The following is a 14,745-nucleotide window of genomic DNA, read 5'->3' on the forward strand; positions in this document are numbered from 1 at the left end:
CAAAGTATGGTATGTTGGCATTCAAAGAATTCCTAATAAGTGGTGGCATTTCTTCATTTACCGATCAGTTACAACTTACAAGCAGACAAAAGAAAGAGTACCAATTTGCCTATTATTACTGGCATCAAAATGAAAGGTAAGGCAACATACCATGTTAAAGAACAAAAATGAGACAATTAAAATTTGTAACCCAAAATTGCAGCAATACATATGAGATAATTCACTACTACAACAGTACTCCAGATTAGTCCAAAGAAACATATAGGTAGGTATAAAGAAACTGTATCAGTAACACAGAATCCAATCTAATCAGGATATATTTGCGTTTTTAAGAGATCTAGACACCACCACACCTGCAGATGTCCGCATCAAATGTACTCCAAGCACCACAATGCCAGAAGCATCGGTTTTGAGATGGGGCTGCACCAGTTCCCATATCTTTTTCTTCTGAACCTGCATAATGTCATACCAAAAAGTGATTTAATGTAAATAAAAGTGCACCAGCAGAAACAATTTAATGTATCCTACAGCAGTATCCTCCTAATAACAACATCAGAAATTTAATCTCTTTTGAAATATATAGAATAAGGGAAGGGAATCTGCAAAAACCAGATTCTATGGGAACATTTGCCTTCCAGTCATTTATTTACGTTTATAAATAGAGGCATTTCCAGGTATTTATTTATTGTAAGCACTGGGCTTCCAGTTATTGAAAACTAGTTAGAAAACAAAAGAAGTTTGAAGAGAAAAACCTATGTCTTGGGTATGAACATCTAAGATAATATAATAACCACCATATCATTAATTTTTGAAAGATGGGGTTTGTTACCTTTTTCAGATTATTCGCACAGGAAGCAGGTATTAATTGATGTTTGGATAAAAAAGAATATCAGCTTTCATGCTACCTTTTGTTCACAGGAGGCAACAATAGATTCAAGGAGAAGCCTGTTCCAGGATGATTTGTGAAAAAGACATAAAAAACTTACAGCCATCTCAATTGGGACTTCCTATTGCATCTTCTGCCTGACAGGACTTCAAAGGCTGTGTGTGTGTGTTGGACTGGATGGTACATCTAACTAACCCTTTCAGTTGAGATAAAAGAATGAATTGGTCAATACTATAAAACTTTTCTTATCTACCTGCAAGAACATAAAATAAAAAGAAAGAAAAACTGTTTAGTGAACCTTTATGATGACAATAATCCTCAGCCATCAAAAAATTAAAAATAAAAATCTTGGACAGTGTGGCATGGCTCCTTTGTGGGTAAAGCCCACAAAAAGTCTTGGAAGGTGGCCCTTTTATGTATGTTTTGGACAGTGTGGAAGAAAAGGAACATGCTAGTGTTTGATAATGAGGGGTTCTCAGTCCAAAACATGAAAAATTCTTTTGTTTGTAATTTGTAGTCTTGGTCTAGGGTGTTTGTAGATATGGACTATTTCTCTTGTTAGCTTTATTGATTGATTAGGTTCTAAGTGAGGGCAGGTGATGTTTTTTGTTTCTCTTTTTCTCCCACTTAGGTGAGCCTTTGGGCGGGCAGTGTATACTTCCTGTATATTTTGGGACATTGTTTTTGTCAAAATATTGTGTGAATGGCCGAATACTTTGGCCTTGAGTTTTGTATATTATATATAGACTTTACAAGGATGTTATACATGGAAAGCAAATAAAAGCAAATAAATTTCAGCATGATTCTAGCCCTATATATGTAAACTATAATCTGTCAAATAATGTATGCTAATTGTACAGAATAATAAATGGAGAAATAAGGAAAGAAGTGTGGGCTAAAATAAGGAAAGAAGTGTGGACAGCAAAGCTGTCCTTTGACAGCCCCCCTCAAATTGATGCAGGTTGATCAATAAGCATCAATTTGTTACTTAGCAAGCAATGTCGATGACAAGGGAGAGTCTTGGTGAAGATATCAGCAATTTGTAAGTCAGTGGAAATATGTGGAAGAGTGATAACACGAGCTTCAAAGGCTTCACAGCTAGAGTGACAGTCCACTTCAATATGCTTTGTGCGCTCATGATAGACAGGATTGACCATGATCTGAATAGCACTTGTATTATCGGCATGTAGAGGTGTAGGATCAGTCTCAGAAAAATCTAACTCCGCAAGCAAACCTCGAAGTCAAATGATTTCAGAACAAGCAAGAGACATCGCCTGGTACTCAGATTTCGTAGATGACTTAGAGACTCTGTCTTGCTTCTTACTTTTCACAAACATCTTAAACTAAAACTCCCAACTAAGATAGTTTTTGCCATTGAAACGAACAATAAAATATTCTCCAGACATTATGAAGACAGAAATAGCCTAGGAAACAAAAACAAAAAAACATCGTCAAAGAGCCTAAATCTGATAACAAACCTCCAAATAATCGAAGATCTCCAAGAGCCTAGAAGTGAAGAAACCTAAAGAAAACTCCAAGATCACACCACAAATGTGTTGTCACAACCACCAGAAAAAAAAAAAAAAGAACCCAAAAGTTGGGCTAGAGTCCGAGAGCCCGTAGGGTTAAATCCGAGAGCCCCTATGGCTAAATCTGAGAGCCCTTAGGGCTAAATCCGAGAAAACCCAAAGAAAAACTAGAAAGCGTGTAAACTCTAGGTTTAGAACACAAGCTCTGATACCATGTCAAAATATTGTGTGAATGGCCGAATACCTTGGCCTTGAGTTTTGTATATTATATATAGACTTTACAAGGATGCTATACATGGAAAGCAAATAAAAGCAAATAAATTCCAGCATGATTCTAACCCTATATATGTAAACTATAATCTGTCAAATAATGTATGCTAACTGTACAGAATAATAAATGGAGAAATAAGGAAACAATTGTGGGCTAAAATAAGGAAAGAAGTGTGGACAGCAAAGCTGTCCTTTGACAGCCCCCCTCAAATTGATGCAGGTTGATCAATAAGCATCAATTTGTTACTTAGCAAGCAATGTCGATGACGAGGGAGAGCCTTGGTGAAGATATCAACAATTTGTAAGTAAGTGGAAATATGTGGAAGAGTGATAACACGAGCTTCAAAGGCTTCACGGATAGAGTGACAGTCCACTTCAATATGCTTTGTGCGCTCATGATAGACAGGATTGGTCGTGATCTGAATAGCACTTGTATTACCGACATGTAGAGGTGTAGGATCGGTCTCAGAAAAATCTAACTCCGCAAGCAAACCTCGAAGTCAAATGATTTCAGAAAAAGCAAGAGACATCGCACGGTACTTAGATTCCGTAGATGACTTAGAGACTCTGTCTTGCTTCTTACTTTTCACAAACATCTTAAACTAAAACTCCCAACTAAGATAGTTTTTGCCATTGAAACGAACAATAGAATATTCTCCAGACATTATGAAGACAGAAATAGCCTAGGAAACAAAAAAAAAAAAAAAAACATCATCAAAGAGCCTAAATCTGATAACAAACCTCCAAATAATCGAAGATCTCCAAGAGACTAGAAGCGAAGAAACCTAAAGAAAACTCCAAGATCACACCACAGATGTGTTGTCACAACCACCAGAAAAAAAAAAAAAGAAAAAAAAAAAGAACCCAAAAGCTGGGCTAGAGTTTGAGAGCCCCTAAGGCTAAATCCGAGAGCCCCTAGGGCTAAATCCGAGAGCCCCTATGGCTAAATCTGAGAGCCCTTAGGGCTAAATCCGAGAAAACCCAAAGAAAAACTAGAAAGCGTGTAAATTCTAGGTTTAGAACACAAGCTCTGATACCATGTCAAAATATTGTGTGAATGGCCGAATACCTTGGCCTTGAGTTTTGTATATTATATATAGACTTTACAAGGATGCTATACATGGAAAGCAAATAAATTCCAGCATGATTCTAGCCCTATATATGTAAACTATAATCCGTCAAATAATGTATGCTAACTGTACAGAATAATAAATAGAGAAATAAGGAAACAATTGTGGGCTAAAATAAGGAAAGAAGTGTGGACAGCAAAGTTATCCTTTGACAGTTTTGGTATCTCCTTTTTTATATATATACTTTCTGGTCTTACCTATAAAAAAAAATTAATCCTCAGCCATCCATCTTAATTGTAGACGACTTTTCAAGCATTTTGGATGTTGCCAACTACTTAAAAGCTGACCAGACATCTAGCCACTCTTTAGGCCCCCTGTTGAAAACTCAACCTCAAGTTGCTAATATCCATTCAACAGGATGCATAATATTGAATACATATAAGGTGCAGATATGGCTAAGCAACTTCAGTTGGTAGGGTTGTCAATTTTTTCTTCACAATCTCATATAGACCAATCCCTCACCGTGTTTGTTCACATAGTTGCAACATGATGTTTAGGCAAAACAGCCTACACATAGTCCCAACCTTGAATATTTACAACTTTCTTCAATGGGAATCATCTAAAGCCTTGCAAAGGCAAAGTTTTTTGTGTTGTGTTGACAATTTCATGATTCATACTTATCAAAAAAAAAAAAAATCATGATTCATGTTTGATTAATGTTCTTAGAAGATTTTCAAAATTTGTCCAAAGCCTTGAAGGCCCCAAGGATTGCTTGTTTGTTGATTTCATCAATTTGAAGTTTATTGAAGAAATTAAAGGCCTGTTTAGCAAATGTGTTTTTAAAAAGAGTTTCCTATTCTTAAAAAAAAAAAACAAGAGTTTTCTAAAGTGAAAAACACATTTGGCAAATTTGCAATGAAACTATTTTTTTAAGAATTTGCTTGAAAAACAAGGTGATTTTAAAAAAAAATTTCAGATGTTTTTACTTATTTTTTGTTAATTATTTCTAGAATTGTTCTCAAAAAATTATCTTGAGAACTGTTTTAAAAAACATTCTCAAACAGGGCCTAAGTTTTGGCTGATTGCATAGATTGATTATAATTTATTTCTATTCAACCTTTGTATATAAGCTAAATTGGCTTGGTGGTAAAGTCTTAGCACCTTCACTACTTGGATGTTAAGGATAGGCATCTGTGGTTGCATCTTGCACTAATGTGGCCTAAGGCATAAAGAGAAGCATGCCTTGACTCGAATAGGCGGAAAATGGAGGACGTCTAGCCCATAGGTTGACCTTGGAGCCATGACATGCTGCAGCAACCCCACAAGCGGTGTAGCATGCAGTGCCTCACGTGGATGGCTTGACTTGGATAAATAATGAAGTTGGGATTTTCAGTGGTTTAAAATTTTTCTTTCAAAGAGAACACCCTAAGAGGAATTCTCCAAGTTATGTCATATGGAAGGATTAGATATGATTTTATGAAAATATTATGTCTACCCAAGCATATATCATGTTTTCTTTAGAAAATACGAAAATGACTCAGAAGAAGAAGAACAAGGAGGGATAGCTAAGCTGGCATCCCAAAGCAATGCGACAAACCCTAGGACACCCCAAGACAAGGCCAAGGCTTAAAGAGGCCACCACAAGGCCACACCGCATTCTACAAAATGGATTGGTGTGCCATGGGTAGAATGTCATGGCACAGTGAGGCTAGACATGGGGTTGTATTAGTGTGGAGGCCAAGAGTTATGGTGCATGACATGGTCGCAACACACACAAGACAAGGCATTGGCAAGCCTCAACATAGGTTGGCATCATGGGCGCAATGTATGAGTAGGATGAGCAAGTCATGGTGCAGACCATGAATTGAGTGGCACAATGCAAAGCTATGCCTAGTGAAATAAGGAATGTCCTGGGCCACCCATCCTCAATCTGCTAATGTAATTCCTCATATGGGCATTAGCATCCTGTGAAAGAACTTAGTGCTCTTGTCCCCTTCCTTAAGCCAAAGAACCTTGAATTTATGATGTCACATGGTCTCCTAGCATTAAAGCCCCAGATTGTAGAATTCCTAGCTTCCTTTTCCACCACTAATAAACATATATCCCTTTCTTTTTAGTCCAACTTCTGATCTGGTCAGCATTACTAAACACCTTATATTTCACTTTTTAATACTGTCTTTAGAAGCCTCCAGTTTCCTAGCTAAGATGAAGCTAGAGGACCTTTGATATCATAGCACTCTTACCACCTTGAGATCATCTCTGGAAATCCCTATGTCTCGAGCCTCATACAATCATACCTGAATGTGGTTTTCCCACTCCTTACACCCCCAAAGTTTGGTAAATTGAGGAATGGTCTTAGACAAGTCTTAGGAGAATCTTTGGGACATTGATGAGAAATGCTCATACTTTGAAAAGATTAGGAAGCAATCCAACCTGGACAAAGACAGCTTATTTTCACCCGCACTCTAAGTGAATGCACCACCTATAAAGAGATCACAACCTTCAATGAAGTCTAAGTAAACTCTCATTGGTGAGGAGATCGTGCCACCTGGACTTCTCTCATGAGGGAAGTGAACTACATTAAATTCTCCTCTAATGAACTAAGGCTCATCCCACAGGCCCTAAATAGCTTTCAACTCCTCCAAAAACTCCCTCCTTCTGCCCCTAGCACCAGGCCATAAACCCCTGAAAACACTCAATAGAAACCATCCTCAGATTCTTTAACTTGCAATAGAGAGAAATGGGCCCAACCTCTTTGTCTAACCACTTCAACACCCCTGTCCCAAAAAATTGACCCCTCCTGGTGCCTCTGTAGCATCCAGATCCTTTTACTCCAAAAGGCACCCCACTCCTAAGCTTTTAACCATCTCATGTAAGGAAACATCTAGCTTTGCTTCTTGAAGACAGACCAAATCCACCTTTTGGGATCTCAGAAAAGCCTTGTGATTTTTCTTTATCCACATCATTAAGCCTTCTCAAATTCTAAGAAATTATGCTAATTTTCATTGATCAATTGGGACAATTGTACGCCAAATCATCACCTCATTGTTCACAATTCCCAGGTTATTACATCATTACACAAAGAATCAAAGCTCACAGATCTCCCTTTTCCTTTCTTGAGCTAGTTTGGTTCCTCACCTTTAACACCAAACTCAGCCTGCTCTAATGATCTTGGATGAAACATAGCTTCTGGTTCCATGCTCATTGGGTATTGTTGAAACTCAGCAAAAGAAATAGAGTTCCCCTGCAGGTTTAGAAGGAGAAAACTCCACCAACTCCCCTAGAGCCAAGGGTACCCCAACTTTGCCATTATAAAAGGGTAAAGAAGTTCTCAACACATCCACTACATGACCTTCCTTCAAAATCAAGCCCAACAAACAGGAAGAATCCCCACCTTGAGACTCCCCTTAACCCATGTCTCCATATGGTTTCCTGTCAGCCTCAAAATAGAAGAGAGAAAAGAAGCAGAAAAATAAACTCCATTTGAATTCACAATATAGAGACTCTTTTCTTGCAAATTTTCCAAACATTTGGATTCAAATCCCTAGAATTAAGCAACAAGATTCAAGGAAAAGAAAATTAAATAAATGAATAAATAACGGATAGATGAAAATAATGGAGAATGGAAGAACGTATTTTCCTAAAAAGTTGATTAGAGGCACACCAAAGATGAAAATAATGGAAATGGAAGAACATATTTTCCTAAATAGTTCATTAGAGGCATACCAATTTTGGCACAGGTCTTAATCAAGTTAAATTATTTGTAGCACACCAAATTAATGAAAATATGATCTCCATATAATGTAGTCTCAACTTGCCATCAAATCAACCAATGCATCTCTTTCTAGGGTGTAACAAAAGTCATTTAAATTCCAGCATGAGATACTTGAATCAATAAGTAGAGCAGTCCTTCAAATAAGTAGCATGGCAAACAAGTTGCATGAGTAAATTTCATAAGGAATTAAAATCAAATTCAGAGGTGTCTGTGTAATCAAATTTCTAATAGAAATCAATTCATATAAAGACTAGGTTCTATGAACCATAAAGAGGAATAAAGAATGAGAATTCTAACAAAATAATAGTAAAGAGCAACAAAGAATAAGAATTCTAGCAAATATTTGGAGTTGCAAGTTCTTATGAGTGAGATAACTTTAAATGCATGACAATTAGAGTTTTAGACACTTTCATAAAATCTTATGAAAAAAGACCCAATTGAGTATCAATAAGCAGGTTTCTTTATTTCTTTTAATAGGAAGATAAGCAGAATACATTTAAAAAGGTGTTTAGCAGAAAGAGGGGCCACATCTCATGTACACACGATATATACAAGCAATGACCAGAAAACAGACTACATCACAACTATGCTTACCAATCCCCATACCATCTACAAAATCCAAGAAGGACAACAAAGGAGGGCCCATTCCCCACATAATCACACATAACATCAATAAGCAAGTTCTTAGCAGTAATCTTTTAGCAGGCAAATTTTGTTGCAGCAATATTTTTATGGGCAAGTTCTTGTTGCAATATTAACTGATTCATCAAACAATAAGCGCATGCAAAACTTTCTATTTTGCTTTTTTGGACAGTCTAGACTGCATCCTTAAGGGTAAAACCACTACCTGGTTTGGAGAGGCTGCAGCAGGTTGACTCTGCTTTTCATCTTCTGAGCCAAACCATATTCTTTCACCAGGAATTGAACCTTCAGGAGGCACAAGAAGCTCAACATTCTCATGTGATGCATCAGAAGCAGCCATAAGCATTCCACATGACTTGACACCACGCATGTTCCTTGGTTTTAGATTGGCAAGGACAACTACTTTTTTATCCTGCATGGGTTTTCATCTGTATCAAGTACAATGACATGAACCATGATCTTAAAATTTCAACTTAAAAACTATTTCCGAGATTAAAATGTATAGAGTTTGGATATTTCAATATTATGAAATCCAAACTTGGCTGCTGTAAATACTCTAGACCAACAATGGTGACGATCTCTGAAATGAAACAATGCATTGCTTTGCTTTCTCTTCAACTTCTTTTATTTATTTATTTATTTATTTTTCCTTTCTTTTTGAAGGACGAGGTACTTTCAGATAAAGTGAGGAAGGGAAAAAAGGGATAGGTATAAAACAACAACCTCAACATTAACAAATCAACTGAAGAGGCTTCATTCTTGGCCAAGGGGTCAGGTATCCTGATTAACCAATATAGAAAAAGTGGGAGAATTTGATAATTAATTTAAAATAATAATTTTAATTTATAGATCTTCTTGAAACAATCATAGAGCATACAATAAACATTATTAACTTTGTATTCGGTATCTATACAGAACCATATTACATTAGATTGATCAATGTAATTCTCTAGGTTTAATTGAAAAACACAGTAATTATAAACTTAATATGGCATGCAATGGTTCAGTTCTTTTCATTGAGGGTGATTTTTTTCAAGAAATTATGTTCTTTTCACTGAGGATGATTTTTCTCATGAAACCATTGTTAGTATATGCGTCTCTGGTTATAGTGCTTTTTTGAAAGGAATTATGTTCTTTGAGGGTAACTATTTTCCTCTCACCAACCGAAACGAGGTTTTTGATATAATGGGCATTCGCCAAACTTTCGCTCAAAATGCGCAGTAAACACATGCCGGAACAATAATTTTGTACCTGAAGATGGTCAAGAGGAACATATTTGACAAGGCCGCTGCAGATGATTCTAGGTTCGGGCTCTCCAACATCAACCTCTTCAACATATAGAGAATCGGCCTCCTCATGTCTCCAGGCTTTGAGGACGAGCCCAACCCTAATGTCCAACATGCTTGCCGCATCCTTTATAGGATCACCGTCATCGGATGAGAGAGGAGGAGGGGGAGAGGAAGCATCTGCAGGTGGTGGTGGTGGTGGTGGTGCTGGAGTAGAAGAAGAGGTGGTCACGGCGCAAAAGGAGAGATGTCGCCAAAACATTCCTCTTTTTGATCCTTCAGTCTTAACACCAGTGCGAAATGGGACAGATGAGCTCGTGGAAAGCACATTGCCGGCATGATTGCGGCAGGAAACGAGGAGGACGCCACCGCCTTTCAGAACATTAGCGGCCGCCATCAGAACTCCAAATCAATAGGGTATTATTCGGCTACTCCTGGATAAGCATGAGTGCTGCGCCGATCGTTTCCAGCGTCGCCTCCTCTATTATCCTGTTTTTGTGAAGTCCAGGGGTATTTTAATTGAAGGCAGCACGATCGGTTCCAGCCCAAATCTCAATCGGCCCACGGGTCTCACCCCGGATTTAAGATGTTCAATTGCATAGAAACTGAGATCATAGGTTAGTCTAAACCAAATGGTTTTTCATAATACAAATTTTGACAACATTACCCACTATGGTTCTCCACCATGTGCGGTAGGACAGGGCTAACAACACTCGTGCATATATATGTATTTAAGGCTTCTTAAAATTATGAAAAACAATTCTACTTCACATTATTAAATTTACCATAATGCATTTCTCATCCTTCTTATTCCCAACCCTTGAGCATACAATCCTAAGAAAATAAAGGTTATACTTAATTAATAAAAACACCCAAAAGGGGGTGAATTGGACTTTTTTAAAAACCTTTTCAACACAACAAGTTCAAACACAATATAATAAAAAAAATAAAGAGATGGAGTTAGAGACTTCAAACTCGGGTTTTATAATGGTTTGACACTTCCTTACCTACGTCCACTTTCCTCAATCTCCCAACCGAATGAGGGTTCCACTAACTTAAAGTTTCAACCAAGCTTCCAATCTTCTTACACTTGGATTTCGGCTCCAATGAACTCTTACACAATCTCTTCAAGATTCAAACCTCTTGAAGGTTTTAACACTTAGTTTTTACAAGAATGAATCCCTCAACCTAACTCAAAGATAGCTCAAATACAAAACAAAGTTAGGATGACTCACAAGGGTGCACTAAAGGATATGCAAGTGATGATTTAATGCACTAAGAAAGAAATGAGAGCTTTTAGGCCAAGAACAGGTAAGTAGACAATTGATTGCAAGTGTTCTCTATATCATAAATGAAGTGGAGCTCTCGATTTATAGGTTACTAAGCTCGGGAGACAAAAACAACAAAAGGCAGTCTTGACCGATCGAGCTAGGGGTCGACCGGTTCACTAGTCGTTGGAGCATTTAATGCTTTGGCAAGTTACCGTTGCCTTGACTAGAGGTCGACTGGGAAGGGGTGAACCTCAACTAGGAAGAGGAAACTACTAGATGAGAGAGAGTGTTTTTGGCACTCCTCGACAAGACAAGGGCAACTGGTTGAGCCAATTGGCCAAAGCCTCGATCGGTTCAGCCTTTTGGCCCCAAAAACCTATCTTTTTCAATTCCTTTCTTTTCTAACACTTAGGCAAGGTCTTTAGATGAATTAATATACCAATTTTAAAACATTTTGCCTAAGGTACATTTGATAAAACTCGGGTTTTAATGAAATTGAAATTTTAAATGATAAACCGAGTTTTCAAAAATACATGAAACGGTATGAAAATCCTAAGTGCACTCATGCATTCATTTTACATTCGTTTCCTATGATCAAAAGTCTTCTAAAAGTCTCAATCTTGTATCCATTTAGTCCTTTGATAAATTTCCAAATTTATACTTGAGATTCTTTACCATTCAAATCAATTAGTCACTTAACCATGATTTGTTATCATCAAAACCCGATTAGGAGAACCCTTGGGCTAACAAATCCAACTCCTCATTAAGTATAACTTATTCCTATTTGAATGATCCTTCTATAAAAAATAAAATATAAAAATAAATAAATAAATCTCTAAATCTTTAACTGTTTTCTAATATATTTGTCAATTTATGAAATTAAGCATAAAAAGTCAATTGTAATTTTAATTTTCTAGTGAACATGATGTCATCTTATGAAAAAGGTTATTTTGAAATGAAAGGAGAAGGAAAGTCTAAGGCAAATTCTTTCAATTGATTGTTTCTTAAAAAATAAATAAATATTATTATTTTTGAGGGAAAATGAGGAGAAATTGAACAAAAGCCTAATTTAAAAATGTGTTGCTTGTACTTTTGCAATGATAATTGAGCATAGGAAGATCCTTTGGGTTTCTTTCTCTTGTTAAATACTCCTCCCTCAATGTATTCTCAACTAAATGATATTGAACACAAGTGATGTTTAAACATCTTTTAAATGACTCACCGTTATGGCTTAAACCCTTAATTGTAATGTCTTTAAAGCTCTCATATCTTCCTTATCAAATCATAAATTAGGAACTCGTTGAGAGTCAACTCACAATGACTCTAATAAGTCAAACATATGAGATACCTTAATAAAGGCTCCTAAATTGTAGCTTTCAATCATCAAATATATAATTGGACTAAGTAGCTTTACCACTACTGACTTTAGCACTTCACAATTTCAAAATTCAATTTCTATGATCCAATAAGGGATTTTATTAAGTAATTTTACCATTATTGACAACTGGTTTCATGTAACAATTTTTTTCACATCCAATATAGAAGGAGTTGCATTGGTATGATTGTACTAGCTATTGCCTCAACAATTTAAAGTTACATCCAATTGTGTGACATTTTTACGAGGTAATATTTCATATAAAATGGACTCAAGTAGGATGTTGACAATCCCTTTAATCTTAAGCAAAATTTAGGATAGTCAATATGATATTTGTAGATCACTTCATAAACAAGGTGATAAAGTAATGGTAGTGAAAAATAAGTTATAATAACATTTAGAAGGGATTACTTTCCCAAAGGTCCAATATGTTAGCTTAATATCATGAATTTAGTCTTTTTTTTTTAAGCTCATATGTAGTGATTAGACAACTCAAACCACTTGATATTGCTAAGTTAGTCTTTCTTTGATCTTAACTTGCTAAGCTAAGCAATACTACATGGCGCAACAAAGACAACACTTGAGAAAGAAAGTTTTATGTTACACAATAATGTTTAACAATACTAGGAAACTTTCAACTTATTTGGTGTTATGGTCAAATGAGGTCACCTCTTATTTATAGACACCTAAGGAACTCTTTAGAACTCATAAAGATTCCATTCTACCCTACAATTCTATAAAATGTTTTATATAAGGCTATGTACAAAAGTACTCTAGAACTCTCTAGAATGCCTCACACACTTCCCTTGTCTTTCAGTCTTGTGTAAAGATGTGTAGACATCTTTAGGAGAAGCTTCCACACTTCTCCACTAATAGATAAGTGTAAATGACTCCAAGAGATTTTAGAAGGTTCATGCTCTCCTTTAAAAGCTCACAGGAAAGATCATTTGGGCAACATTAAGGTTTCTTAAAATCTATTTTGATGATAACAAAACAAAAAATTCTGAATTAACCTTGTGTTTGAGATTATTTCAGCATGTTACAAAATGATGGGCTCTTTTTTTGGAAGCTCAAAAATCAAGCCATGGCATCATTCAAATATCAAAGAAGTGGCTCAAGCAAAATAGAATTTAGTTACGTCAAACAACAATAAGTTAGGATAATTTACATTCTTATTAAAAAAAATGGGTTTTTTTTTTTATAAAAAAAATCTTCATCCAAATTTTTTAGGCAAATCGGTTTTTTAATATAAAGTTGGATAAAACAATTCTATTGGTAAAGTTGATGAAAATCTATCATTTTCTAAGAGTTTTTGCTTTTTTCAAAGAGAAAAATGGTTTTCAAGTTTAATAAGAAAAAACACACTAGTTGTTAACTCAAAATGGTTGTTTGGATGTGTAAGATTGCAAATGGCAAGCTTAACCCAAAATGGTTGTTTGAATGTGTAAGATCGCAAATGGCAAACTTCCCAATATATAGGGTTGATTGACCACTTGCAACCTCAATAGCTAATTTCCATGTTCATTGCATAATCATAAGGTAGCATGAAAATTTGTTTATAATGCTAGTTTATACAAAACTAACGTATTTAAGGCACATAAATTTCATTATGAAATTTTCAACTATTGAATATCAAGTCATCAATCATAAAAGAGATTTCAATTCTTTTTGAGTTCATCTATTTATAAATCTTACTCAATATACCTTTAAGTGTAACTATCATCTTCATTGTAATCAACTTCAAGCTAGGTCATGTATTTATTAATAACCCTTATTGTATTTTCTATGAGATAAGGATTTTAAGTGTTTGGGAAAATACTTAGAATGTTGTAAAGATCCATTAAAACCTTGAAATCGAAGTACAAAACTTGAAAAACTTTGATTGAGAAAACTCTTAGAATAGTGGGAAAGTTTTCAACCTTAAGAAGTTAGAGGGAGTAGATATACATAATTTTCTAACCATTATTGTTGGCAGATCAAAGGGTTGGTCGCGTCCATCAACTCCTCTTGTGTTTAAATGTCGTGGGCGCTTGAGTGAATGCATTATAAGGTCAAGGTATGTGTTTTTCTTGATAACAATTGCTTTTAGGAGAGTTGATAGCTCCTGAGGTCTTACAAGTGGTATTAGAGTCGAGGTAACAGGTTTGAACCCCATGGGTGTCGTTCGGGGGGAGATTGTTAGTAGATCAGAGGGTTGTGTGTGTTGGTTTTGAAACCATATAAATAAAAGAAAAACGAAAGCCGGAAAAATTTTCTCAAAATTTTTTCTCAATGATCAATACTTGTATTAATTTAATGAAATAACAAATATAGGTAAATTAGAATTGTACCTTGTGATTAGGCTGATAAATTTGAACTCCACCAAAAAGATCTTAGAATTCCAAATCCTCTAAAGCACCATGGATCTTTCTCTAACGTTCTCCAAATTATGATGAACTCAAAACGAGTGGGCGTTTTTTATCCTTGGGTTTTTTTTTCTCACACAACTTAATATATATTGAAAACTTGTATTCTCATCCCATCATCCGAAAAACATTGAGAGAAAAAAAACTTTTTAATACCACGAAGAATAAAATAACTGACATATTTTGAATTTTGAAAAACATGGGAGAGAATATCTCTCTCCATGATCCCCACTTAA

The 14,745-nt window shown here is 35.7% G+C and overlaps 1 protein-coding gene across 2 annotated transcripts; it reads right to left on the bottom strand.

The window, feature by feature from the left end:
• Positions 1 to 154: 154 nt before the first annotated feature.
• Positions 155 to 10,157, bottom strand: LOC100245646 (uncharacterized). 2 transcript variants are annotated; one of them, XM_002280804.4, is made up of 3 exons: positions 9,424 to 10,157; positions 8,378 to 8,584; positions 155 to 453 (listed from the first exon to the last, which is right to left on the bottom strand). In XM_002280804.4, exons 1-3 carry the CDS (start codon positions 9,853 to 9,855, stop codon positions 310 to 312), a joined length of 783 nt encoding a protein of 260 aa, XP_002280840.1. In that variant the 5' UTR covers positions 9,856 to 10,157; the 3' UTR covers positions 155 to 309. The 2 variants fall into 2 exon arrangements, with proteins under 2 accessions (XP_002280840.1, XP_059593202.1); XM_059737219.1 differs by lacking the exon at positions 155 to 453 and adding an exon at positions 872 to 1,139 and having other exon boundaries at positions 9,424 to 10,106.
• Between the last annotated feature and the right edge of the window lie 4,588 nt (positions 10,158 to 14,745).

This window comes from Vitis vinifera, chromosome 5, assembly GCF_030704535.1.
Source record: "Vitis vinifera cultivar Pinot Noir 40024 chromosome 5, ASM3070453v1".
In the NCBI taxonomy this organism is placed as follows: Eukaryota; Viridiplantae; Streptophyta; class Magnoliopsida; order Vitales; family Vitaceae; genus Vitis; species Vitis vinifera.